The sequence below is a fragment of the Carassius auratus genome, chromosome 30, assembly GCF_003368295.1.
Source record: "Carassius auratus strain Wakin chromosome 30, ASM336829v1, whole genome shotgun sequence".
Classification (NCBI taxonomy): Eukaryota; Metazoa; Chordata; class Actinopteri; order Cypriniformes; family Cyprinidae; genus Carassius; species Carassius auratus.
Window position 1 is genome coordinate 9,275,621 of NC_039272.1, and position 25,650 is coordinate 9,301,270.

At 35.7% G+C, this 25,650-nt stretch overlaps 1 protein-coding gene across 1 annotated transcript in view; it reads right to left on the reverse strand.

Annotated features, from left to right (window-relative positions):
• Positions 1–25,422, reverse strand: part of rasgef1ba (RasGEF domain family, member 1Ba) — a 63,755-nt gene extending 38,333 nt beyond the window's left edge. The window contains exons 1-3 of the mRNA XM_026211185.1: positions 25,339–25,422; positions 12,707–12,754; positions 6,518–6,568 (exon numbers count right to left, since the gene is read on the reverse strand). Of these exons, the coding sequence (XP_026066970.1) occupies positions 6,518–6,568; positions 12,707–12,754; positions 25,339–25,407 (168 nt within the window). The 5' untranslated portion in view covers positions 25,408–25,422. The remainder of the gene's footprint in view (positions 1–6,517; positions 6,569–12,706; positions 12,755–25,338) is intronic.
• Between the last annotated feature and the right edge of the window lie 228 nt (positions 25,423–25,650).

Sequence of the window (25,650 nt, forward strand, 5' to 3'; positions counted from 1 at the left end):
TACAATATGATTCACATTTTATTTTACATATGCATTACATATTACATAACACAAAATGCAGCCACGTTCAGAAAAATAACACTGCAATGTCATTGGAGCTACCACAAGTATAATTTTCATTTTTGACTTTTTCACACAGTAATACCAGTAAGTTGCCGTAAAATAACTGGAACGACTTTCCCAGTAAATTAAAAAATGTGCTGTTCACACAGTCAATGACATTCCGTCTTTTTTTTCAGAAAGTCAACATTCACACATCCATTCCAAAACACTGGTTAATTCTGACATCATTAACCTCTAAACAGCTACGCTTGTATTTGTAAACATGGAGGGGTATATGCGGTCAGTTTTTTTGTTGATGGTTTGATTTTTGTTTCAAACTTTCGCATTCATGCAGCTGCTTTTGTCACAGAGACATCGTAATAGACCATTACAAACCAAAATACTGAACTACAGGAGAAAAGAAATTGTCGCTAGCATCCGAAGGCAGAGGCGCTAATGTTACCCACAGCTAAAAAAAAAACAGTTATGGCTGGACCCCCAAATAGAGGCCTTAAAAATTCTTCAACTACCACTTCATTTGGAATGGTCATTTATTTTCAGATATTTAAGGTGCAATGTTTTCAGTTTACTGATGACCTGACTTTTTGTCCTGTGAACCCCTTGCTCTCAGCAACGTCTAGTTATTTTATCATACATTACTGCCTCACTAATAGTTCCTATTAGATTACGACAAATTTCTTTACCTGCCCGGATAAGGAGAAGCACTTTAATTTCACTGTCGCTCCAGTTGGATGACATTTCTTTTTATTTTCGTAAACAGTGTGGAGTGAATGCGTCATCTGTGTCAGATTGTTATGATTGGCCCAGAGTAGACATCTTACTTCACCGCGTTCTGAACTCATACGTGCTCATACCAGTAATTTTCCTTCTGCATTCATACCAAGCAGCAACCTTCCGCTCCCTCTCTTGAAACCAACACGGAAGTGACTAAAACTGCATTTCATCGACTGGCCGCTAGAGGTTGGCTCCAAAGGGGAGTCAATCCCAAAGACTCCCCATGTTAAAATGCCCAACTTTACAGCAGAAAATAACCTGTTTACAGCTTGGTACAAAAAATTTTTTTTTATAACTCATTCATTTAAATTAAATTAAGCCTTAAAGTTCTGCATAATTAAGGGCTCAGCCACTTGAGTGACAGGTGGATTGCCGCTGCTGTCGCTGCTGGTGGGCGTGGTTTCAGCAACCAGCTCCCGCCTTTTTGCCCATTTTCGATTATCCGGGAGTGACGCTCGGTGATGCACTGCCAAGATGCCGAGGGCCGCTTCCGCCCACTTTTGGCTCAAAAAACGCTCTTCGCAAACCAGTGGGTGACGTCACGGACACTACATTCATGTTTTTATTCAGTCTATGGTTCACACACAGCAGAATTCGGGCAATTTACTGGTAATGTTACAACTTCTCATACCAGTAAATTGCCGGAACGAATTTACCAGTATTTCTGAAAAGATCCTGTTCACACATGATCTCTTTACAGCAATTTATCGATAATTTTCTGGAAAAGTCTGTATGTGTGAAAGTGGCTTTTATGAGTAAGCCAAATATATGTCAGAAGAGCTTTTTTTTTTAGGTCAGTCTACTCCATTGACCAGCTCAAAATAAGAAATTAATAAAAACCGGCATGATATGTAAACATAGGCACAAGTTTTTTTTTAAGGTTTTTTTTGTTTTGTTTTTTATCTGATTGAGTCATTCAAATGCTTATTTTTTATTCCAGGTCTATAGCATCCTTTTCAAGTTTCTTTTCAAACAGAGCTCAACTGAAGTGGATTTCCAATCCAGTTGAGGCATCAATTTGTTTACAAATAGAATATTTGGTTTCATTTAAACATGGCTAGAGAGACAAATTGTACATCCTGGATGCAAACATCTGACAAATGTATAAATGTGTTTTGTCTTTAAAAATATCTTTAGAGCAACTAGAACAAGTTTAGCATTGGGTCAATGTCAATGGCTTTACGTGTACAAACCATTCCTGAAAACTTTATTCATCCATTCATTGGTCCCTTGACCTTCATACTTTTCTCATAACACATACGCACTTTGAACAAAGAAGTGAATTCTTGAAGATGCACAGTGTTCTAGGTCATTACAAACAGAAGGTTATTTGTTATTACAGTTCAAACAGAAGAAATTCATCTTAGGAGGAGCCGGGGGCTGTGGTAGCCCATCCATAACACGGGCATAACGCAGCCAGTACAAAAGCGCTGAGTCAGTTAGTCATCAAAACAGCCTTTCCTTGGAAGACAAACATCCTCAGAGGAAGGTCACTTGCCCCCATGTTTATGAGCAGAACAGCTTGCGTGTAGGCGCTCCCCCCCCCCCCCCACACAAAACCAACACTTTGTTTCACAATGTCAAAGCAGTGTGAATTTAAAGCCTTCCTATTTTGTTTTTCCCTTTGACACAGGGTTGGTTTCTTTTTATGCATCTTTGTGCTGATGTGATCTGATGCAGAGTGTGTTTGTGCCAACTCTGTAACTAATATAAAAGCTTTGCTTTCAGAGACAGACAAGTAATTCTTTTTTTACAAGAGGATAAAACTTGTATAAAGGCTGTGGTCTTTTAATGTGAACACTGCATTGTGTCTGTAAAAACATTGCTAATGATAAAGGGAACATGTTATCTGCTGACAAATGTACGAAATATAGGAAAACATAGAAAATAGCAGGCATACTTTAAGTACAGGCATTGGAAAAAAAAACTATTACACAACATATGACACTTCCCTCCTAAAAAGCCAAACACCTCATGAGCATGAGAAAGACTTTCTTTGCTCACAGTGTATTACAGTGTGCTGAAGCTCCAGATGCTACATTTGACATTCAAGCACCTAATTCTGCCAGCATTAAACCTGAAGCAGGCCCATACAAGTGGGTAGGTTATTCATACAAATATACCCTTAACCATTGATCTTCAACTTCCATGTAGTTTACCACAGGAATGTTCACGTTTACTCTCAGAAAACTAAAGAATTCTGTCCGAAAGAAGAGAGATTTGCTCTATCAAAAGCCATAGTAATCTGAGGCAACTATTTTTTTTATAATATAGTGCTGTCAAACGATTAAACAAACAAAAACTTTTATTTTGCATGCGATTAATCACGATTAATCGTTTGACAGCACTAATAATATATTAGTCATACAATGAAGTTCAAAATGTTTTCAGTAATACAAATTTCACAGAAATTAATACTTTTATTCACCAAGGACACATTTCATCAATCAAAAGTGACAGAACAGACACTTGTTGTTAGGAAAGATCTCACATTTGATCTTTGAGCTCATTATCCTGACGAAAAAAACTAAACAGGGTTTAAAAAATTCAACCATTACAAACAAAACATATATTAAAAGAGAAAACAGTTATTTTAAATTGTATTAATATTTAACAAATTTAATGTTTCTACTGTATTTTGATCCAAGAGACTTAAATGTATTTATTAATAAATAAGTCACCACAAAGAAAACACTATCGTTTATCATCAAGGACGTTGGTATGTCATGTAATTTGACTAGCTTCTACCAAGTGATCATTTTTAACAAAACAGCAATAAAAGATATGGGAACTACATTCTCTCATAAAGTTATCCTAATTATATACTATATATAATTAGTGCATATGTTGTGGAACAGACTTCTGGTTTTAGGCCATGATACAGCAGTTGAGAAGCACTGTATAGGCCAAATAAGGAGAGTAATAACAAGTCCTGACTCATTACATAATGCATCATCGTTAAAATTGAGCAACCGGCATTGCATCAGTTGGCAGTGCACCAGAGCCTGGCAGGCTCCACGGTAATCCTGGATTTCTCTGCACAAGCACTGACATATATGTGCACTTACTACAGAAAACTTTTTTTTAAAGATTATCAATTAGTATCTTAATTCGATTTTTATGTCATAATTATGACTATCTTTATAATTAAAAAAATTTAAAAGCCTCTTTTTCTTGTAGCAGAAGTGTGCTTCATTTTTATGTCTCAAAATAGCCAGGAAATCCTCACCAACACAGGGCACAATCACACAAACATGATTTACAATACCATGAGAAATTGTTCAACATGAGTAAAACATCACTAGTTAAACTAAAATATACACCGAAAACACAGAGGTCTTATCAGTGCAAGTGTGGTCTGAAAATGATCTCTCCTCTTTTAAAGACTCAAATTGAAGACACTATTTCAAAGGGTGCATGTGGGCATAAAAGCTTTTGCTGTTGCCATAGCAATACTGTCAGCTGCATGACATCAAATAAACGCTTTTGACATTAGCTACTGGTGACCTAGAAAAGCCTACGGAATATGAAGACCCACGGGGCATCAAAACCAATTAACTCATGAAAAAAAGAAATCAAGCACCCAAGGACCCAAGGATTAAAACAAATAAGGATATCCTTATAAAAATGTGTGCCATCTTGAGATGTCAAAGTATATTAAACAGTAACTTAATAATGTTCATCATGTGTTTTAAAAATATGGATAGTAGTGTCCTCTTATAATGAAATCAAAAGGTACTTCTTGCAGAGCTTGAAAAGCCCTCTCTAACTTGTCATACAGTCTGCTGCTGAGTTCACTCAGCTCATTATGTCGGTGGTCACTACTGTATTATTCAGATGGTTCCATGAGCGGATGTGTTCTAAATATAAAGCTTGTCCTGAACTGGTCCAGTGAATCAGACACCTCCCCCTTAAAACTCCCAAACACTGATTAAAATTCCAGAGCTCCAGCCGAGCTGCCCTGCCACTGTCATGGGACGCCAACCTAAATTAACAGCCTCGGGCAGCTAGTCAATCAGTCAAATGTTCATGACACACTAGTGGAAAACAACTTTTGCATCACTTCTGATGCACTTGCTATGACCAATGTGCATGTGATACTCTTAAAAAAAGACATTTGACTTGTTTATGTATTTAGCAACAATACACAAATAATTAACCAGCAATGTGTGCTGTAAATATCGTATTTAAAAAAAGAGCTCATTTAGACGGTCACCAGTTCGTTCCTGAATAAATCATTGTTTTGTACGAATGTTGTACCTGTTGTAATAAACAAATAAAGCTCACAGCTTAAATCATTTGAAATCCATGTTGTCTATAATATATCACTGAGCCAAAATACTGCAGCCACATAAGGTGAATATAAGGTCACCATAAAGTACAAGGCCAAAGACAATCATTCTAAAGCCCCCCCACCCCTCTTTTTTACAAACTTTTCATGATCTGCCTTCATCCCTTTAGCAAACAGATCATGTGTTACAGCAGAGAAGGTGGATGAGAGATCAGACTAATATAAGTTTGCAGAGAACAAAGCGGTGCAAAAAAATCTAGTTGGCTTTGGCACATTGTAATTGCATTAATCCTTAAAGCTCATCTCATTGGAGTTAAGTCTCTGCACTGATCTCATGTGTCGACTGGCTCTGGTGCACAGTCCCGTGGAGAAAGCCATTGTTCGACACGCATACGTTAGCATAATATTAGGCCTTGATCCTCCTGTGTGTCTGTGGGCAAGCTAGATTCTCCCAGGTTTCATTAGGCAGAGAAAGCATGCATGCTGCCCAAAACTTTACTGAATACAATATGATCTCCAACTGTTAGTATCCTCAGGACTGAGAGGGAGTTGCTTGAAAGAGCAACTGTTATTTTGTTGCATGGCCCTAAACAGCTAAACATAATCCTAAATGATTGTCAGCCAATTAAATATTAAATACTGGTTTGCAGTATGTAATTAATAAATTGAGTTTTTAATAAATTAAATTTCGGTCTTCAAAAATAGATGATACGAAAATTCAGGCAAATTCTGAATAAATGAATAAAATGCATTTTTAAATACCACACACATATTGCCCTCTTCATTTGCATCCTGTACTACTCCTGTCCTTCACTGTTATACACAAATGACAGATCAGTAAAGAATATCACAACCCATCATTGGGCAAGGAAGTGACAACATGACAAATTGTTAAGACAAATTGATTATTTGTGCCACATGAAAGATGTAGCTGTCTGTTTACTCATGCACTTGGCTCTTTAAGTACTGAATAAGTCATTTGCTACTTGGCAAGCTTCGCATTACTCCTCATTCTGTATCAACTCTATCTGACATGATAAATTCATCAAGAGAACCATTTAATTACCTCTGTTGAAAATATTCAGCAATTAACACTGAATAATGTAACCGGGTGACTAACAATAAAGGAAATGGGCAACTTTTGTCTAGAGCAAACATATTGTCAAACACAGTCTCAGGGTTTACAGAAATAAGTATTAATGTAAATGGAAAGCTACATTATCAGTGACAGCAAAACAGTTTTGTTGCAATGGCTAGAGGCTTACTTGTGAACTGAATATATAAGAATCAAACACACCGAGGAATGTGTCAGTGTGTCAAAACCACATTTTATCCATCACATCTTTACTTCCTCAAACATTCAGAATAAAGGGAATATGATTTGCTTACTGCATTGTGATCCCCCAGCGGTTTTTCAATCAGTGTCCCAAATATGGTGGGCTGCAAAAAAAGTAGAAATCACAATCAATCAATCAATAAAGGAACACAAAGGTCATGTGGAAAGTTTAAAGGAAGTTTAAGATTTCTTCTACATTAAAATGAGGATGTATAAATATCACATGATGTTGTCATGATCACAAGCAATTCAGACAACTGACAGATAAGCTACTCTCACTGTAAACTCAAGTTACATAAGAGCTCAAACTGCACCCAGACACATAACATAGCATTAGAAAAGCTTTGCAAACAGAACACGATACCATCACACATTCTCGTCCTCTTTTTTATTGACATTTTTAAGGATATTAAAGGTTAAAGATTGTTGACTATTTCATCACTGTTTGTCATTAACTGAGCTTTGCATAATAATTTATTAATCATATTTTGCATACCACATGAGTATGTTTACTGCACAGCCAATATGCATCCGGACAATATTATTGACACTGTTCTAGTATCCATTTAATTTCCCATGCTTCGTTGAAAGTGTCATTATATTCACACTTGACATATTGCAAAAGTGACATGGATTCAGTGCTAAAACTGTGAAGACAGATGCTGACCATTCAATATGTGCATGCTTTGTTTTATCTGCTTTATTGAACCATTCCATAATTAAGCAACCATTATGCCCAACTTCAACCTACGAGAGAGAATATTTAATAAATCAAACAGATTTATTAGCTTTACTGATCTAGTGTTACTGCAGCAGAGTAATTTTCCACAGTACAACATGTTTCCTGAGGCTGTTGTCCAGAACACAGGACGCTTCAAGTCTAACATCCCCGGTGATATTTAATGACTGTGGCTAAGGAATAATGACCATAATAAAAGAGCGGAATTCATTATTCAAGTGACCAGGTGTCTATGTCAAGATTAATGGAAAATGTGTGACTGTAATACAGACATAAAAAGAAAGAGGAGCTCGTTTGGCTAATTAAAGTCTAGACCTTCAAATAACAAATGAGACAACATGGCAGAAAGCATCTAGCCCTGCGAGTCCATCGGTCAGTGATCCAAAGCAATTAACAAAACAACAGTGCTACATTACAGCACCCGGTGGCTCCGGCAGAGAATGAGAAAATGACAGAATAGGCAGCAAAGCAAGTCATGCATGTAATTAAAACCATCCCACTAATACAACGGCAGCAATCGTAAGGGGCTACACTAACAATCCTTCTTCCCCTGTAAAACTATGAGTTGCAAGTCCTGTCTTGCGTTTACTGTAGCTGGCTGTGTCAGAAAGGTAATGCATGTTGACTTAATCGGAAGGATATTTGGAGTTTGGCACAGCTGGAAAGAATGTGATCTCATGAATAATCTAAGGGCTGGATCATTCATCGGCCTATTAATTATAATCTTTCTTCAGTTCCACAGCCTGTTTTTAATACCACGTCTAGCTCAGTATGAATGGTAACACTTTACGTTCAATAGATTACTTCATTCAATAGAAATCTGTCTATCATCTATCTATCTATCTATCTATCTATCTATGGTGCGAGAACATAGTTTCTATTTTGAGATTGTATTGCATACAGTATAGTGGCCTAAGTAGTATATTAATAATATAACATTAACCTAGATCAATAAATTCTGTAACAAGATATGTTGTTCTTAATGTCTGAATTACGGTTAACAAATTGAGTCTTACTGTAAAGTGTTAACGAAAGCATTCAGGGACTTTAATTTCAAGCTGCCATGGTTCTTAATACTTTGAAGATTTGGCTTTAACACATTGTATTTGCTTCAACAACTGCCAAGCATGTGTAGGGCTGCTCCATGGCTAGATTCAAGTTTTCCAGTAATCTTCATAATCTTCAACCATGCAAACAACACGGTCTGAAGGGCAGAACAGGAACCCGCCATCCTCCAGTGCCAGAAACCAGACATTTCACACACAGTTTGCTCACTGGAACATCAGTTCCTGGCACTGAAGGAGCCAAACCGTGTCTACTGAGGTTTCTGCTTTAATGGAAACACTGGGGGAATCCATGCTGCTGCCACAGGTGCACCAGACCCCTCTAATCACACAGATGATTGCCTCTTCTGTCACACTGACGTCTGTGTGAAAAACAGATGCTTACCTACATGTTATCTCAGGAAACTACATTCCCTATAATTCAGGACTCAACTATTAACTCTGCATATATAGTGACAAACACGACAAGCATAATGAAATCATCCTCCTTCCACTGCCAATTAAACTGTCAAAGCATAAATTCTTCTGTGCGTTTTAAATAAATGATTGATTGACTGATATTGTGAGCAAACTTGGTGAGCTAGTGTTTCATTTATACTTTGTGAATGGAACTAACTGTAGGGTAAAGGGTCAAAGAAATATTTCTCAAATGATTGATCCTTAGCATTGACTTATAAAGCTCTGTCTGAGAGCAGACAGTTGAAGGATGTCTGGCAGGTCTGAAAGTTGTCAATTAGTCATCCTGAGGTGTTGTGTCTCTTCTGGGATTCATTCATCAATTTACAATGCAGTCGTGATAGTCAAACTGAAGATATTTCTTGAAGCATGTGAACTCAAAATCAAAGAAGGTGAGGGCTAAAGCCTGGTGTTTAATTATTACTTCTGAATTTTACCCAGCAAGGATACATTAAACTGATCAAAAGAGTCAGTAAAGACCTTTATGTTACAAAAGACTTCTGTCAAATAAACGCTCTTCTTTTGACCTTTGTATTCAAAGAATAAAAAAAGAAAAACTGTATACATCCACAAAATATTGAGCAGGACAATAATTTTCAACATTGATAATAACAAAATTTGTGTGACCGAAGAGTGGAGCAATAGCTGATGAAAATTCTGATTTACCATAACTCGAATAAAAGACTTTATAAAAAAAATATATTAAACAGTTATATTTAAACAGTAATAATATACAATATTACTGTATTTATTGTATTTTTCATCAAATATATGCAGCCTTGGTTAACATAAGAGACTTTCAGATAGGACTTCATTTAGGACAAAAGCTATTAGAGAACAACATTTCCTAAGTGCATCATATCCTAACTAAAGATAGGAAAAGGGTATTAAAGAAGCATCCTAACTCAACAAAAATATGGATAATAGTCTTAACTTTAGGACAACCCTACTGGTGTCCTAACTTCAGACCTTCTTAAAATGAAAATGACAATGTGGCCTCTTCTAGAGAGCAGTGTTTCTACAGTAAAAGAAGTAAGCACAGGAGACTGTTAATGTTGGGTCAAAGGTAAGCTTAAACTCACACTTTAGTGGCAAGCAGCTGCCCTTGAAAACACCAAGGGGTGTGTTTGACTGTGTGTGTGAATTAATGAGTGCTTCAGCATCTTAGATAGCACCCAACATTCTTCTACATACAAACATCATACTGTAGGTCGAGAATCCCTCCTCAGAAGGGATATATTTTATGAGCATAAAATCTTCTCAGTTCTACCCGAGACCCAGAACAGAACTAATTAACATATGCATGTTCAAAGCCAAAGTCATGTTTCATACACTACAGAGGAAAAAGAAAAGTGGTTCTTTCAGGAAATTGCAGTGTAGACATGACACAAATATTACGCAAGTAATACAGTAAATAAACATTAAATGCAGACAAGAAGTAAGTAACACTGCTAGACAGGAAACAATAGATGAAAGCATAACAATAGTTGAATAATGAATGAACTTTTTTTTTTTTATTCAGAAGAGTTGTTTTTAATTTTAAATCGTATCAATATATGATTTAAACCAGTACCAAATACAAATATCAACCCAAACATTTCAACAGGTGAAATATAATTATTACCTCTATTAATTATACTTTATTGCTTTTATTAAATATACTGTAAGCAGTTTTCTATGAATGTGTAAAGGCTGTTCACACAAAGCATGACAACTAAAGATAATGATAAAGATATAGTTCTAAAAATCGCTCTCAATATTAAAGAATAGCAGAGTCCACACTACATTCATGCGATCATGTGATGGTTATAATGGAAACACTCCAGGCCACTGTAGCCCTCCAGGAGTTTGGACAGTCTACACAAGCTTGCAATAACAATTGCTGATTGCAATCACAATTTATCAAATAATAATACTGAAGACCATTAATAATGATTTTCTGTTTGATTACATAAAAACGTGAATAAATACAGTACGACTGTAAAACTGGGTGTCAGTAAGATTTAAAAAAAAGGAATTACCACTTTTATTCAGAAAGGATGCATTAAATTGATCAAAAGTAACAGTGCGGAAATGTATTGTTACTATTTCTTTCTATTTCAAATAAATGCTGTCTGCAGTGTTTTCATCAAAATGGTTTGTCCCTTATCAATGTGAAGTCGTCATAAAGCAAGGATTTATGCTAATATTGTCCAAACCCCCACTTTGCCTAGGGAGTTTCCAAACCTTTGTCGTGTTTTTTTTTTTTCATGGTCCTGTCAAAGTATAAAATATACAGGTCTTTAAATAAAAGCTCCTTTTTACCTTGATTAGTGGGGAACATGTTTTGATCACATAGGCATAAAGCAGTCACGGTAATCCTCCACTGGCAAAAAAGGTTGAGCTCATAAAGGAAAGGGTGCAACGAAAAACGCAATCCAAGGAGCCTTTTGATGTGAAAGAGACCACACGATGAAACGTGAGACCCTCGTAATGCTAGCCTCATACACCCAAGCCACAGTCCTTGTTTACCTTTTATGATAATTCTTTTTTCTTTCTTAAGTAATTTAAATTTGAAGGATGATTTCACAGGTCTGATTGTTGTTATCACTGTATAATGCCCATTTATGTCACTTTTCAATGAAGTGCTTTTATTACAATTTGGCCCAGTGTGCCAAGTGTAAAAGTCAGGTGAGCCTCATCAAAAACGTTTGCAACACGATCCCACCGCCACATTCCCATCAACTCTTTTTTCTCTGAACTTAGCTAAAAAAAACTGGCATCAAATGCATAGTATCAAAGAGTCAGATAAACCCAGTCGACCCTGGCTGCGGTTGAGCCTGGGCACGGCTGCCTTGAGAACAAGTGGAGCACATGCTGACAGAAAGAGAATCTGAATTTGGGAAGATGAAAGTCATGTTTAAGCATTCCTAGACGCTCTCTTCAGAAGGACTGTGACTGTGTATGTGCGCGAGGATCAAAGCCTCGTCTCCAGTGCCGGGCTGATGGTGGAGTGTGTGGGGGCCACCGAGGTCCCAGTGTGAATGGGGACAGGGAAGAGCTCTGGGCTTTGATGGAGAGCTTGTGCCTGATCCCCCATTACTACTGCATTGTCTGAAGGGCAGGGACAGTGGATCAGGTTACAAGCTTGTTGTATGAAGTGCAGTGGTGTTCATGCTGTTCACAGGTGTAAAAAAAAGACCTTCTTCAACTCTTCATGATACTGAGTGAAGTGAGAAATTATTAGATGTTGCCTTTTATACAAACAAATGGCATTTGCACTCAAAAAGTATTTTTGTAGCTTCATAACATTATGGTTGAACCACAGATGTCACATGGTCTATTTTAACGATGTCCTTACTTCCTTTCTGGGCCTTGAACATGTGAGATGCATTGCTGTCTATGGTGTAAAATTTCTTGGATTTCATCAAAAATATCTTAATTTGTGTTCCAAAGTTGAATGAAGGTCTTACAGGTTTGGAACAACATGAGGGTGAGTAATTAATGACTGAATTTAAATTTTGGGGTGAACTACTACTTTAAAATACTCACATCCCAACATAAAGGGCTAGTTCACCCAATAGCTGGTGTCCCAATAAGCTGATGAATTAGGAATGTTGAGAGTGTTGTTTCAGTTTGTTCTAAACTTCATTGTAAATTGTTTAAACAAATTGTCTGAACAACATGTATTTGGAATAACTGTCTGAAAAAATGTATTATAAAATGATTTATTGCCAATATTAGTATTTTAGCCATTTGAAATCCTACACTGTGGCTTTAAGCTCAGTTGTGTTTTTTGTTCTCTCTGAGTAGTATTCAGGTGTGCAATACGATATGTATAAATATATGTTTGATGAATTTTGGGTCGACTGTCAAAAAACTGAGGTGGGACAATATCAATGATGTCTTCTGCCTGAGGGTAACTACAGCTTGTGTACCAAAATCAATACTTTCTATTCCCTACATCACATGACACAGAGGAGAGACCCAGATGGAGAACATACCCGCTGTTTGGTGACATGCCTCAGTCCGATGTGCGGCTGACTCCTGCACTGAGGGGAAAAGAAAAGAGAGAATTTATTGCTCTAGCACACACGCACAAAAACACATTTCTACAACTTTGAAAGACTTTGATTTTTGGTTTCTCACTCACTTAAAAATGCTTCAGAGAACACTGAATATAATCTGGTTTAAATTATAAACTGCATGATAGTTGTGAATACAAATCAAACATGGCAACCATAACAAAGGTCGTCAGAAAAGGTTGCCAATTTCTGACAGCAAATTTTATTCCTAGAGCTGTTTGCAAAAAACACACTCTCAGAAATAAGTACCAAAGCTTCCACTGGGGCTTTCAAAGTGTATTAGACCCTACACTGAATTAGCAGATCATTTAGTTCCTCCAAATGGAGTTCCTAGAACCAAGCATGTTCCAAGAAACTGCTGTGCAAACAATTAAAAAACAGGAACTCACTACGCTAATATTTCTAGAAACTATGAAATGGTTTTTCTGGTGCGAAAGCCCCTAATATGTAGTGTTTAATGAATGTAGTTTATTGTCTGAGTAATGCACTATTTTGTAGAGGAGGTTATTGGCTATTATGCAGGCTTTAGGTACAAAGGTGTACCTTCTGTCACTGCTGTCCCAGTGACAGCTTTTGTACCATTTCTTTCTGAGAGTGCAGGATGCAGTGTGAGAACTTATATTTCATATAGAAAATAATTAATGTTAATATTCAAATTGGCCAGTAAGTGGGTTTAAAAACTCAACCATAAATTGACCATATAAAAAAAAAAAAAAAAAAAAACTGATTATAATCATTAGGGCAAACAAACAAATAAATAAATGGTATATTTTTGAGGAAAATCTTTTGAATCCTAATGTTAAAATTGCATTAAATATATATTCGTGGGAGCTTTTTTTTTGTATGTTGAGCTTTTTGAAACCTGTGTGTCACATTTCAAATGTGACGTGTGAAAGCAAACAAGCTTGGATTCTCTTTTCAAAGGTGAGGCTCATAAACAGAGTGTGCTGTTGAGTCTGTCCCTGCTCAGAGCCTGCACTTTACCAGCTGCATAAACACACACAAAAATACCTTAACTGACTAAAATCATGATGCCTCCTCACAGAACCGATTATTACCCCTCGTACACACACACACAAAACCAATATACCACTCTGACTACCTCACTAAATTCATGTCCAAAGATTTAAACACCGACCTTAACCAAAGATCGCTGCTCCCTTTATTGGTCGGCAAAGCAATTATCTGGGAAACAGGTGACGGCTGAGTAGATTTTTCAGCTCTAGAGAGAATTTATTCAGCTGATGTAGATATAACACAGGGCCTGGGGAAACAACACCTGCTCCAACCCATGAAAGATGATGGACCTTTCCATAACAGCTTAAATGTATTTACATGACAGGCCGATATAAAAAGCAAAATTAGGATCCAAATCAATTACACAACAGAACAGAAAGATGTTGCCATGTAAATTAATCAGTAAACTCAATATCTGAGTGTGAGACCCATGCACAAATCATAAGAGAGGACAGACAATTGCTAACAGAAACCTCATCACATAAGAGTTCTTCATTATGAGGGAGACAAGTTGCCTAGTTACCACAGCAGCCTGCTACGTGGATGTTCTTGGGCTGGTCTACAGAGTCTCTGTCATGCTCCATTGTGACTGCTGCCTGAGAGGCCAAACACCTCCTTTAGGTTTACGCATGTGTGTGTGGGAGAGCCCTCTTCAGGTCTTTAGCTAACATGGGTGATTACGTGCATAAGGGTTCAGGGGACTGATATCTTCATGCAATAAATAATATTTTAAATGATAAAATATAATATAATATTTTAAATTATATTCCACTCAATGTTTAAAAAGAAAAGAACAGTCAAAAGTACTATCACAAGTACTTAAGTTATATATATATATATATAAAAAGTATATATAAATAAAAAGTATATATATATATATATATATATATATATATATATATATATATATATATATATATATATATATATATATATATTATAATTGTATTTCATATAAAGTAGTTCAAACATAGTTAATTATCGTATTTACTAACATATCGCTTGAGACTGATATTAAAATTATAATTATAAACTTAATTTGGAGTACTGCAGTAGTATGCTTGTGCACAAGCATGCTAGTGCACAATGAACATTTCTTAATATTAAGCCTAAAATGTGTTTTATTGTCACTATTGATAAGGACTGAATGATTTTTGAATATAATCGGTCTTTAAATGCAAGATGTTTTAAGTATACCTGAAGTATACTTGCTATAGTTCCTGTTGGCTTGGCATGCTCTTGACAGTGCTTCATAGCATGCTTTTGCGTTTTCATGTGGACAGAGATTTTTTTGAAAAGGGAAGAAGGAAAAACTCTATGTATAAAAATACCCTTTTACGTGTGGGCATGGCCTAAATAAGTTTTCCACTGATGTATGGTTTGTTACATGACAATATTTGACCAAGATACAACTTTCTGAAATTCTGGAATCTGAGGGTGCAAAAAAAAAAAAAAAAAAAAAAAAACGAAATAATGAGAAAATCGTCTTTACAGTGGTAAAAAGGAAGTTCTTAGCAATGCATATTACTAATCAAAAATTAAGTTTAATTATATTTATGGTAGTAAATTTACTAAATATATTTATGGAATATGATCTTTACCTAATATCTTAATGATTTTTGGCATAGAAGAAAAATTTATAATTTTGACCCATACATTGTTGGCTATGGCTACAAATATACCTGGGCGACTTATGCCTGGTTTTGTGCTCCAGGGTCACAAATATATAAATGTAGGTATACTTAGCATGAAATAAATGTATTTCAAATACATTTTAGTATATTTATTTTTCACTAGGGTAGCTCTGACAAAATCACCTAGTACAGCACGAGGCAGCAGATTTTCTGTAAGAGCAAAATAAACAAATAAACCTTTTAAACCTTTTTTTTTCATTATTGCAGTGTAGCACTGTTTATACCTTTTTATAGAAGATGGGCTTCATTAAATATTCATAAACCGTGAGTAGCATGTCCTATCCCAAGGACATGGCATATGATAACTGAGCTTATATTGTTAAAATAAATGAGAGGAAATAAAAACATGGTGGTGAATCTAGAACAGTAATACAATGAATATCCAAAGCGTGTCATTCATTTGTAGTCTTACTTGTAGCTTTATTTGTAACTTTAGCAACAGCAGAAAAAGGTCCTGCATTTAATAGGCATGTAATAGACATGAAAGTTGAATCCTTTAGCCTTACTAAACTAATCATTAACTGAAGTGAATGCTCAATTTGTCAATATTCATAATAATAAATTGTATTTTTGGTATCTGATGGTGCAGATCCATTTGCAGATCTTATTTTTTAACCATATAAGATAGAAAACACATCACATTAGATTTAAATGTAAATGTAATAGAAGACTACAGCTAATGTTTTTAACATTTTAATTAAATAAGTGCGGTTGGGAGGGGTGCTAACATCATTAACCCGTTTAATGCCAAGTGCCAAACAAACCATACCCCCGACTGAGAAGATAAAGTGAAATCATTTACATGCAAGACACAAATGTCAAGGACGTCAAGGATCAGATGGGCACATATGAGCAGAATATCATTACAGTAAATGGAAAAGAAACCCAATGAAGTGCTGTAATTAATGCAATCAAATTCTCTTTATCATCAAATGCAGCATGACCATTAGTTCAGTGGCTGTTACTCAAGACAATGAATGCAGGAGCAGTGTTTAATTAAACAGAATCATTGCCTTATTTTAATAGAGTATTAAAGAGTTATTTATTAACATTCCTATTCATCTCAATGGCAGGTTCCATTAAGTACTAGACTGCCCAAAAAGTATGTGATTTGCCTACTTTACATTTAGATCCAGATTGTGTAGTTACAGTAAGCTAAGAGTCCTGCTAACCAAACAAACCTTGAAACTTTCAGTCCAGCAGCCAGTACTCTAGTCTACAGTGTCACATGTAACTTCAGAAATCATTCAAATATGCTAAATGGTGCTCAAGAAATAGTTCTTATTATTAATGTTGAAAATAATTGTGCTGCTTAACATAACTGTGGTATTTGTGATACATTTATTCAGGATTTTTAGAATTAATAAAAAAATAATAACAACAGCATTTATTTAAAATAATATATATTTTTAAAAGTCTTTCCTGCAACTTTTAATCAATTTCATCGCTGAATTTAACTATTCATATCTATAAAAGCAAATCTCACTGACCCCAAACTTTTGAATGGTAGTATATATAGGCCTTCCTTGAGGGAAGTTTATATAAAGGAGTAAAACTGTTGATAATAAAGCTTTCATAGCAACAACTGCTTTGGAGACACTTGAAGACAATCAAATACCAAAGCGTTTATTCACCAGGGTCAAACAGAGATATGCAGAGTCGGAATTTGCTGAATTATTATAAATATTTTCTTAAAAACTGTTCAACTATCTAAACAGGAGGTATATTTCCACATTATCACGCACCATCTATCCTTTTCAAATCAGATGAGCACCAGTGCTTACATAAAGCTGACCTTGACTAGCATAGCCTGTTGAGGCAGTGAAAGTGTGGACAGCACAGAGGCAGCCGCTCTATCCAGCGGGCATCCATTTTATCAGCGTCAGGGTGACGGAGTGCATGGCTGTCATGGGGATGAGATACGGCAGGCTGAGGTCCCATCTGATGTCCTGACAGTGTCTGCTCACCCCTGGCCTGTCCAGTTGTGAGTGCTCCTCTCTTACAGTGTGTGACAGGCAGACTCAGGGGCAGATAAGGCACAGAACATGCCTCATAAAACAAAAGGAGTAAATAATGTAGAGAGGCTTTTTTACAGTTCAGGATAAATTACCTTGACATCTTGAGAAAGGTCTTGAGAGAAAGCCAATATGAAGTTTTATAGCCCCAGTCTTGCTCTTGAAGGCTCACTGGAGCATTGGAGCTTTCATATAATTACAAAAGACTATCCTCCAGCTATGTTTATGGCATATTTTAAAAAAAAATACATAAAAATCTCAGGGTAAGAGATGGAAATCTGTATAGTTGAAGGTTGCAGAGGTCAGAAGAATATCATAGTCTTCAATATACAAGGTTTAAGACGCACACTGAAAGTCTGGCATTCAGAAACTTATCAAAACCTGGACGTAAACAAAGTTTTAGGATTTAGCTAAATGTAAACAAATAAACATTATGATGCAATATAAAAAAAAATTATATACTTGTAGTTCACTAATCACTTTTAAATCAACCAAGTTCAAATGTTCTTTAGTTTTCTGATTTAATTGTATTGCTGGTGTTATTTAAAAAAAAAAATCTAGTGCTGTCAAACAATTAATTGCAATTAATCACATGCAAAATAAAAGTTTTTGTTTGCATAATATATGTGTGTGTTCTGTGTATATTTATTATGTATATATAAATACACACACATACAGTACATATTTTGAAAATATTTACATGTATTTACATGTCTGTATTTAAATTCATACAATTTATATTATAAATAAATATATTTAATATATATATATGTTTTTCTGAAATATATACATGTATGAGTGTGTATTTATATAAACATAATAAATATACACAGCACATATACATATTAAGTAAACAAAAACATTTATTTTGGATGCGATTAATCGTGATTAATCGATTGACAGCAATAAAAAAAATCTAATTATAAATTTCTTTTTTTTACTAGTTGTCTAAGACCCTTCCATTCCACTATATGCTTGCTTAATATGCTTACTGTTATATGTTTACTTGCACAAAAGGCAAAACACTTCTAAAACATATATAAATGGACATTTAGCTATAAACAGCTTTTGCTTTAGACACTTGCTTTTGAACATGGGTTTCTCTCCAGCTTTTAAAGTGGGTTTTTGGACAGTTTAGAAATGTACAGAGCCCCCTTGTGGCTCATTTGGACTGATACAGAGTTTTTACAAAATAAACCAAGGGTTTGTGCAAATTAGCCTCTTCTTATTATTTAGGTTGAGGGAGCTTCCCATAATTTAGAAACACAGCTGCTTATGAAAGCACAAGAGGCATTAGACATGAAATGCAGGCACCCAAGCGTTCATTAAAAATCTTTTTGGCAAGCACCTTTACCATTGTAAGTCTCTTCGCGTAATTCGCCGCCAAGATCTTCACTGATTAGCTTGTTATGTGTGAGTGACATGTCTCTCTTTTGAGACCTTGAGTCTGATGATTCCCCATTCCAAACAGCAGGTGGATTGAGCAGGGCCTTTGTTCATGACTAACGAGACACAAAGATTGACACACGGCATCGGGAGAAAAAGGTCTCCAAGGGAAGCGTTGTTTGATGAGATTATGCTGTGGAAACAAAACTGAGGCTTTCCCTGTTTTCCCAGGGAAAAAAAATCCTTCACATGAATTTGCTGTGAGAGGAAAGAGAAAATGTACAAAGAAGAAATAGATGTATCGAAGAGCATCTGAAGACAACCTTTTCTGTGTCGCTTTGGAAATGATTGTGATGGTTGATCATAATCAGGATACAAGGCCCAGCTAAAAACACCATTTCAACAGAAAACAGACCATAACTACACTTTAAACAATAATGGTCTGGGTAAAACCACTCTCTTCTTGGTATGCTAATGTCATCAAATGAAAAGCCACAATGACACCCCAAAAAAAGGGATCTGTTACCCCTAAGTCAAAAATCTGTCATTAAAATGTAAATTGCCTCAGATAAGATTCAATGAAGGTCAATTAAAAACTCTAATAGGCACAAAAAGAGATAAAGCCTTCAAAGCCCTGTCAGCAGAAAATATCTGCACGTAGTGTATGACAAACCCAGACCTCAGAGAATTCATTTATGAAAATGAAATAATTCCAACATGGAAAGCACTTAATGATAAAACGTAATTCAATGCATTATATTAGCTATTGTCAAGATTATAATTATTATAAACCTGAATGGTCTGAACAGATTTCCATATCTTCAAAATTGCAATTAAGGTGACATTATAAAACTTAGCTTTAATAAAATAAGCTTTAAATATGCATTAAACATGGCTTCTAACAAATGCTACTTAAAAAAAAAAACGAATCTGTAAATGAACCAACAAATTGTGAGAAATGTAGGATTTGTGCTCTGGATCTTGTGTTGCTTCCAGAAGAATTTAGCAAAAACGTATATATATTAAAGGCTTAGTTCACCTTCATTCTATGGAAAAGGAAATGCAACTTTCCGCTATATAACTCCTCTTGTGCTCCACACATGCTCCATACTGACAAAACTGAATGTGCCTAAATATACATAACTCTGTACTACTCAGCATAAACTATATTCCATTTTGCTTTGACAAAAAAATTGGTTTTCTGGTTACCTCATGACTGACTATGGCCAATGAAAGTTATTACTTTGCTTTTTAAGTTCCGCGCATCAACGTTTAAACTACAATCCAGTTTCAGCGAATCCAGCTGCATCACCTGCAGAAAGCACATTCAAGGAAGACATTCAAATGAAGGACAATAAAGTGTTGGTGAATTTAACTTCCACCACCAGACTGCATCTTTTGAATAAACCTTGAGTACTGTAGGTCACATGTTTCTGACAAATAGCATGATATGCTACGCCCAAAGGCACAGAGTTTCGAGTCTGGCCTTCACTTCCACAGGCGCCGCAGCATAAATGGCTGCCCACTGCTCCGGGTGTGTGTTCACGATGTGTCTGTGTTCACGATGTGTGTGTGCACTTTGGATGGGAAAAATGCAGAGGACGAATTCTGAGTATGGGTCACCATACTTGGGTGTATGTCATGGCACGTCACTTTCCTTTTGTGAAAAATCCATTAAAAATTACGCACTTTAATTCTAAATTTGATTGTAGGACAAGAAAACATAACAGGACTGAATAACAAGCATAAATCTCTCTCCAATGCCCAAACACATGAGAAACTCACACGGAAGTGTTTCACTGAAGCCGAAATGTGAGTATATAACATTCAGTATGGAAAAACATGAAATCTTTCACAATCGCTTGAGTTGTTTATTCAATAGACACTGTAAATAGAATATTCTGTTTGTGAAACAGTCTGTGACATTTCTTATTGATGATTTGTGAATAGTTTGATATCTTAAAGGTCACTTGCTTCCACTGTCTGGGAGTCTTGTTAGCTTGCTGAAGATGTATTTTTGTTTAGAGGTAATTCCTAAAAGATATCCAGAAACTCACAGCTGGAATATGCTGAGCAAGACTGGTCTTTTCTGCTTGCGTATGCAGGTTAGGATCTCCACATCCTTGAGAACTCATCTAATAAATGCACTGATCACACAGATCTGTATGTAAGTTTGGCAAAGGAAGTAGTCTTGACCACATTCTCATTTTTCTTTTACTAACCAAGCTAAGATAAAGAAGCACATTTCTTTTAGACACTTCTTCATGAAACTAACATATTAAGCAGATTACTGCATCAAAACAACCAAAGATTCACACACACAAAAAATCTGTATTGCAAAAATTGGTTTTCACATTTGAGAACATCTCTTTAAACACTGCCTCACAGTGGAAGCATTAGGAGATAAAGAAATGTTCATCCAAAATGCTGATAAAAAAAACTACATAACAATTTACAATACATGACATTACATTTAGTCATTTAACAGACGCTTTTTTTATCCAAAGGGACATACAAATGAGGGCAATGGAAGCAATAAAAATCAACCAAAGATGTTATGCAATGTTATGCAAGTGTTATAACAAGTCTCAGTTAGCTTTACGCAGTACATATAGCAAGTTTTTATTATTATTATTATTATTATTATTATATAATTAAAAAAGAAAACAGATGGAGAAGAATAGAGCCAGCTAGTATTATAGACTAGAGTTATAAAACTAGCTGGCTCTATTCTTTTCTATCTGTATCTGTTTTCTATCTTCTATCAAGAAGGATTTTCTAGACAAGTAAAAAATTGTCTTGTTTTCAGAAAAGAAAAAACACATTTCAAACAGAAACTCACTAAATTTTGGCATGGTTTTTTTTTGAAAGCAAGACTTTCATCTTTTAAGAATTTTTAGATATTTGGGCTGAAAACAAGACGAAAAGTCTAATTAAGAAAAGCATCTCTTTTTTTTGCTCTTGTTTATTGTAAATAAAAAGAAAACAAATACAATACAAAAATAATAGAGAAGCTACTGTTTTGTTTTGTTTGCTTGTTTTTTAAGAAAACAAGCAGTTAGTAAATGAATAGAGTGCAAGTCTAAGAATAGAATTAGAATAGAGAGTGCTAAAGTTAAAGGGTCAAATAAAGATGGAAGAGATGTGTTCTTAAAGCTGGCTAAGGACAGGTCATTCCACCAGCAGGGAACATTTAATGTAAAAGTTTGTGAAAGTCAAAGTGACCATTTCTACATAAAAGTTTTACATTATTTATAAAAGCATACTAACACTTGAATACGTACTCAATAAAAAATCTATATTAATAATAAAATTACCTTTTAGCTTTGAATGAATTAATTAACTAATTTGGGGCTTTGAGAGAACTAGTAGTTACACTGGCAATTTTGCATATATGCATATTAAACCAAAAATTATCATAAAGTGTGTTTAAACCAATAAAACAGCTTAAAATTTAGAGAAAACATTCTAGAGAATATTAAATACAAGTTAAAGACTCAAAGTTAAATTAAAGACTCACACAAGCCAAGTCAATTATTTAGCAATTGTCAGTTTAAGGGAAGAAATGGATTTGGTTTTGGCTGGCAGCACTTCAGGGTCCACTCTGAAATGGGCTGTCGAGAACACTGACAAGCTGACACGGTTCTGATTAGGAGTGAAGCTGAGAGCATATGCCCTCTAAATGAAAACTCCTCTCAGAATAGGACTTTTCTCATCCCTCCATATCTCAAAATCCATTTATGTAGTTGACATATTTGTTTGGGTGCTGCTATTATAACGCTATTATATTATAACAGCTGGAAGATGTTTAAAAGATGACTTATATGATGCCCTTTGCTAGATCAGACATAAGACAACACTATTAGCTGCTGAAATCCTTACAAATCCTTGAACAAAATTTAGACACAGAGGACTGCACTGACACTAAAAGTTTAATTCAGAAAAAAACAATCCTGAAAAATCTTCAATCCTAAGAAAAATTAATTCAAACTGATTAAAATATGCTATGAATGTATCAAAATGCAGGTTTGGATGCCTGCAGGTATAAGGTTGAGACTGCAGGTAAATTATTTTAGATATCATTTTTATATTCAAGCAGCCTGTGTACGTGGATCTGTGTGTGCATGACATGCATGGTCACCTTGCCTGACTCAGTCTCATGCTGAGTGTCAAACAAGTGACCACAGGACACTAATGAGGACCAGATCTGAGCCAACTCAACATTCAACACCTCCACACAGTCCACAGTAATCTGACCAGCCACAACTCCTCTGCTGAACCTAAAACTAACAAAACTGAGCCCTAGTAAGCTACAGACAAACACAATCAACAAACCATGCAAACTTTACAAGGATCATGAACTGCCTTTTTATTGTTTTTAACTGTTCTCTGTGGTCCATGTTAATGTTATCAATATTTTTATATTTAAACAAAACATAATTTAGAGGCAGTAGGCTGTTTTCTGTCCTGTTTTGACCCCCCTCATCAGAACGCTCCATTTGAATAGGTGTGCTAGATTTTAGATTCAGAAGTAAACACCCACTGGTGCGACTGGCCAACAGTTGTGAATGTTAGACAGCCTCAAAATGCATAAATACTCAGTACATATCGAACGATCTGTAATAACAGACACAGCAATAGTGACCACATAATAAAAAGCTACTCACACTTGTGTGGTGCGACATTGGATCTGATTTAGTCAGCACAGCATCGTCTTTTATTTTCAATCTCTCTGAAATCCTGCATCGAATTATGCCTTGTTTGTAAACGAATCCATTGTAAAGTTAAGTGAACAAAGGACCAAGTTCTTACAGATGCTATCCGGAACTTCCTTAAAAATATTTAATCCATTCTCATCTAATGTTTGTATCAAAAGAAAGGAAATGCAAAGACTGTTTTTCCACAACATGGGACAGCACAGCATCGTGTTGTCTTCTGAGCCATAATTATCGTTTGGTTTGCCAACACATTATTTGATATTTTCCTCAAGATTTTTTGCTGCAATTGTCAACACTGCTTGTTTTTTTTTAAAAATGTATTGAAAGAAACGGGGAGTGTTTATATTTTTTAACTAAGTACTATTCTGCAACATTCAAGATTCTGATTCTGTATGTTTTTCAGTAATTAAAAACATTATTAATGGGAAACACAAAATCTGTTTACATCTTGATTTTACTCAAGTTTCAATTATTTTAATTATATATAATGAAATGACTGTAAAATCATCCTGTGTCCCCTTGGAAGCCCGCCCCAGTGAGCTCCGGCACCCTGGTTGAGAACCAGTGCTCTAACCCCAACTAACCAAAACACCTATAACCCAAACCAAAACAAAGTGCACTCAACAGACCTAAACCTGAAATAGAAACCAACTTTGTAGACCTATTATTCTTACAATGCACTCTAATCAAATTTGGAAAGATAAAAGTTAAGATACATGCAAAACAACAGGACAGTAGACACAGAGCATTTCAAAAATACACACACAGGGGAAGGAAGGCATGGTGCACTCATGAGATTAGAGGCAAAGGCAGATCTCATGGCTTTGTGCAGATCCAATCAGAATATATTCTCTAATATAACAGCCCGAGCACTAATCCCTCAACACCACTGTGCTGCAGTTGTTCCTCACTCACACGTCTGCCATTACAGTCCGATTATGGCCATCAGCAATAGATAATTGAAAAGCATGGATTCAGCTTGTGCTCACACACACTGATTTAAAAATAGCTGGATCTGGGGGATTATAAAGTAAATTAAGCCTAGCAGCAACTGACATAATGAACACATCATCCAAACAAACATATTTTCATGAGAGAGTCAGTATGTCACCTTCAAAAGATTCACAAATGTGTGATGCTTTACCAAAGACAGGATACAAAATTGATGCGCTTAAATTCCTGATGCATTTACTGCCCAGTTGAAGAAGGATATTGCAAAGCATATCTGTAATGAAAGGACTGATTTATGCAGGTTTCATATTAGTTCACTTAGCATCACGATTTAAAGTCAATTTTGTATTTCAGGTGAATGTCCCCTGACACACTGACCTAAATACACACTGTAAAAGCTTCTTAAGGACATCAAGGCTGACTCCTTTCCATCAACATTTAAAGACTTAGCTTTCATGTTCATCTGAAGCTATTATTTTATACTGTACATCAAAATGGTCATCATTGTATATATAAGGACATATTCTATTAGGTGTAACCATAATTTAAATGCTCAGGTAGCCACCCATTGTGTGGCAGCAGCATTAACAAACTGCTGTGAAGGTACTAATCTGCCTCCAATAACTGAGCATCACTGGAACAATCAAATGACTACAAGCGGTGCTTTAATGAAACGGTAAATAAACCAATACAAATCACTGTAATATAGTAAACCTTTGAATATATCAGGTAATGAAACGTGCCTTGAAACAAACAGACTTTAATCTTACCTCGAACATTGGAGATGCTCCTTTCTCGGGCAGTGTACATCCCAGCAGCTCGGCGAGGAACTTTGCCATATAAATCTATGTTGTGTGTTTCGCCGGTAGATTGAAAACGCCGCTGGCTCTTTTTACCCTCAGTACAGTGCCTACAGGTAGTCTTGTTCCAGCAACGGTTTCCTACAGCACAACACACCGATTTTTCGCCTCTTGGACTTTCCTTTCAGCATTTCTTTGACTCCGAACAAATAGGATTAATTTTAAAGGTGTGACAGCTCATTGTCTTTGTCTAGTCAAGAGCGCGTGTGTCTGCGTACAGCG